The sequence below is a fragment of the Anoplolepis gracilipes genome, chromosome 12 (assembly GCF_047496725.1).
Source record: "Anoplolepis gracilipes chromosome 12, ASM4749672v1, whole genome shotgun sequence".
NCBI classification, from domain to species: domain Eukaryota; kingdom Metazoa; phylum Arthropoda; class Insecta; order Hymenoptera; family Formicidae; genus Anoplolepis; species Anoplolepis gracilipes.
The window spans coordinates 2189425-2193481 of NC_132981.1; the positions used below are offsets into that span (position 1 = coordinate 2189425).

The 4057-nt window shown below is 35.3% G+C and overlaps 1 protein-coding gene across 1 annotated transcript; it reads left to right on the top strand.

The window, feature by feature from the left end:
• The first annotated feature begins 877 nt into the window (after positions 1 to 877).
• Positions 878 to 4057, top strand: LOC140671656 (glucose dehydrogenase [FAD, quinone]-like). The gene is made up of 5 exons (XM_072903148.1): positions 878 to 1464; positions 1692 to 2047; positions 2218 to 2526; positions 2629 to 3041; positions 3704 to 4057. Exons 1-5 carry the CDS (start codon positions 878 to 880, stop codon positions 4055 to 4057), a joined length of 2019 nt encoding a protein of 672 aa, XP_072759249.1.

Below are 4057 nucleotides of genomic sequence, written 5' to 3' on the forward strand. Positions count from 1 at the left end.
TTTCACGAGATAAACACGTATCTCTTTCCCAATTACTTGTTAAGAGATTTTAATTTTCACTTAAATAGAACTTGTGTTTTCGAAAAATTTTGTCAAAAGCAAAAGCAATAACGCCTTTATATACACTGCTACAACAAGTATTTCTTATTTACTGTGTTAAAAAAAGAAAAAAAATATACGATAGATTTTTAGCGATAATCTATTATAATTCTATCATTTAAAGTGATTTGTGTGTTAAATTCGTAATCAAAGAGGAACCAAAGATATAACAAAGATTCTAATAATAAAATAATATCAGAAATATACTTATTATATATTATATATATTAAATATATTTATATTATATGTATTTTAAATTGAACGTATAAAAAACCGAAGAAGTAGAATAAAATTTTGCATCTGTTAAAAAACCCTTCAAGATTATCAAAATAAAACAAAATGCAATAAAGTGCCACCATAAACCGCTGATTCTTTGTCTCCGTCATACATTCGTGATATAAAAGTGCCAAAAATCGCATTTGTGGTCTATATATTAATATCAAAGATACCTGCTGATGGGACTTTTATACATCAATCAGAAAGATCTTACAGTAATATTTCCAAAAATCATTGAACGTTTATTTGAATAGCAATGAAAATCTTCCAAATCAAAGATTCTTGAGAAGCGTCACCCCAGGAAGCCATCTCATAACTCGGTTGAATTTCATATCAAAGCTCCAACTACCCATTAAAAAAAATCGGCGAATTACAGTTAATCAAGATTGAAATGTGAATAATATATTGAAATTAGAAAGAAATATCGACATACGTTTAAAAGAAAATCAAAAGATTTATCTCACGTATAATAAAAAAAAAAAAAAAAAAACACAGCTTCAGGATGCTCAAGTTTTACTTGACGATCTTGTTCCTGGGATACGTCGGTGGAATTATTCCACCGGGTATTCTCGAGACGGTCCATCACTTCTTCTCAGGCTTTCCGTATTCACCAAAAATACAGGAGCTCGAAAACGAAATAAACGATTACATTTTCCCTGCCGTCGACTTCCTGGTGATCGGAGCCGGCTCGGCCGGATCTGTGATCGCGAATCGTCTAACCGAGAATCCCGACTGGAAGGTTCTGGTACTCGAGCAGGGCGAAGACGAGATCTTCCTCACAGATATCCCTTTTCTCGCGCCATTTCTTTACATTACGAACTACGCCCGTGTGTATAAGAGCGAGCCACGACCGCAGGACACGAGTGGCCATGGAGGATACTGCCTGTCGATGGTCGACGGCCGTTGTAACATAGTATCCGGTAAAGCAGTCGGCGGCACCTCGGTGGTGAACTTCATGATCTACTCGAGAGGTTCGCCAGCTGACTTCGATGGTTGGGCGGCGTTGAATAATCCGGGCTGGAGTTACGAAGAAGTGCTGCCATATTTCATCAAGTCCGAGAAGTGCATGCTGATGAATGAAGACGCAAGGTATGTGTCTTCATAGATCAGAAATTACACAATTATCCCAATCTCTCTCGTGCTTGTGGGAAGTAGGAAGTTTTAGTGACACTTGTTATATAAGTTCTATTGTATTACGAAATTTTTTAGCAGTAATATTATTTCTTCTTTTCTTCATTTCCTTTTCTCTTGATCTCTTTATAGTTTCACCTTTTCAACTCTTCTTCTTTTCTTTTCTTCATCACTTCTTTCCTCAGATTCCATGGATATCATGGATACCTGGATGTCACGAATCTTTCTTACGCTACTACGTTGAAAGAACATTGGTTGGAGGCCGGCCAAGAGCTCGGTTACAATCTGATAGATTATAATAGTGACAGACTGGTAGGCTTCTCGACCCTGCAGGTAACTCTGCGAAATGGGCACAGAGTTAGCGCCAGCAAGGCCTTCCTCAGGCCGATCCGTGGCCGAGCAAACTTGTATTTATCCAAACTTTCGACGGTGACGAAAATTGTTATTAATCCAACGACGAAAAGAGCCGTGGGCGTTGAATTCGTAAAGAATGATAGAACGTACTTTGTCACTGTTTCTAAAGAGATCATACTCTCTGCAGGTATATATTTAAGATATCGTTATAGAATCGAAAAAAATGTGATTTTATCATCTACATAAAGTGAATGCACTTGAGAAACGAATTTAATATAATATTTAATAAAAAAAGTTATTTTAATAGATAAATTAGTTTGTTATTTGTACTTAAATAAATGCTTTCTTATTACACAGGTGCTCTCAGTTCACCGCAGTTATTAATGCTGTCCGGAATAGGTCCAAAGGATCACTTGAGCATCCGTGTAATCGAAGACCTTCCGGTAGGTTTTAATTTACAGGATCACGTGAGCATGTCAGGTTTAGTGTTTCTAGTCAACGAGAACGTGTCTACTTCCCAACAACGTTTAACTATCAGTCCGACTAGTTTCCTTGACTACCTGATACGTGGTAATGGTCCTTTGACGGTACCAAACATCGAAGGATTAGCTTTTATTAACACTAAGGCCAATTTGGAAAATGTACGCGAAAATAACAAACGACATGGTAAGTTTTTGATGACGATTATTTTGAAAAATTTCTACGTCGATATAAAAAATCGCTAGAATTTTTTGTCTTTAAAATATTTTGGCATTTAAATTGGTTAAGACTGGAACAAGAAATGCAGAGGTCACACATTATTTCTCGACGCTTGGATTGTTCTCAATGCAACTTTTGTCATCGTCAACCATGATATTCTTAAAATATATGCTAACAAGAACAAATCATTTACAGAAGACGACTATCCCGATATCGAGCTGCTGTTCAGCACAATCTCACTAGCAACCGATACTTTTGGAGTTTTTAACGATATATTCGCAATATCGAAAGAGTTTCACAAAGAAGTTTATAGCGGTTACGAGGACTTCGACTCGTTCACGATTATACCTGTGCTTTTGCGACCCAAAAGTCGAGGTAGAATCACTTTGAGGAACACCGATCCGTTGGATTCGCCGATCATCGATTTGAATTATTACGATGATGAGGACGACCTAAATACGATGGTGCAAGGTTTAAAAATGGTAAAAATCCTTATATATTAATATACAAAGTAATTTATTTTAATGTGAATAATAGTAGAAATATTTGGAAATCACGCAAAATATAGAGAAAAAATTTTCAAACAAAATTAACTGATAGTGGTTTGCAAGGTGAAAAAAAATTGAAGATTTTAAATTTTAATTTTTTTAAAATCATGTAAAAATTAATTAGTTTTTAAAATGGAACCACATTAATTTTTTTTATATAAAACAATTCTTCACATTATTTATATAAAAGAATTGATGTAAAATCATCGAAAATTGAATATTTTACAAGAAATTTCCTAATCTATCTAAAACTATATGTTAAATTAAAGTATAAAATCTCATAAACTATTTAAATTTTAATCATCTTTCGCATCACCTTTATAACGTTTTACACTGAAAATTACGAATAATCGATTTAAAAAAATTGGAATAGTATTCAAAAAAAATCTAAATTGATCTTCTTTTTTTCTTCAAAAGCCTATCAATTTTGTCTGAAATATTTTTTCTACAACTCTATAATTACCTAATATTTGACTCAAAAGATTAACTGAATCACTCTTATAAGCCACGTTAAACAATATATTTTTTTTTAATTTTATATTTACTTTAAATTGTATTCTTTATACTAATTAATTTTTTTATACATTTTTTTCCAGGCGATCAAAGTAGCCTCCACGGAAGCGTTCAAACGTTACAATACTACTCTGCTCTCGGTACCGTTACCGGGATGCAAACACATTGCCTTCAATAGCGATCCGTACTGGGCCTGCGTCGCCCGTCACATGTCGACGTGTATATTTCATTTCTCAGGTACGTGTAAGATGTCCACGCGGAAGAATTCGGGTGTGGTGGACCACAGATTACGAGTGCACGGGATCAGCGGTCTCAGGGTCGTGGATGCCAGTATCATGCCAACCATAATCGCCGGTCACACGACGGCGCCTACGTACATGATCGCCGAGAAAGCCAGCGACATGATAAAGGAGGACTGGAAAGTTTCTGCTCCGTGA

Bases quoted from the DNA above. Each gene is read 5' to 3' on its own strand.
- LOC140671656 (XM_072903148.1), top strand. From the start codon at position 878: ATGCTCAAGTTTTACTTGACGATCTTGTTCCTGGGATACGTCGGTGGA. The intron at 2,048-2,217 runs GTATATATTTAA...CTTATTACACAG, and splicing joins AGAGATCATACTCTCTGCAG to GTGCTCTCAGTTCACCGCAG. The intron at 2,527-2,628 runs GTAAGTTTTTGA...AAATTGGTTAAG, and splicing joins CGAAAATAACAAACGACATG to ACTGGAACAAGAAATGCAGA.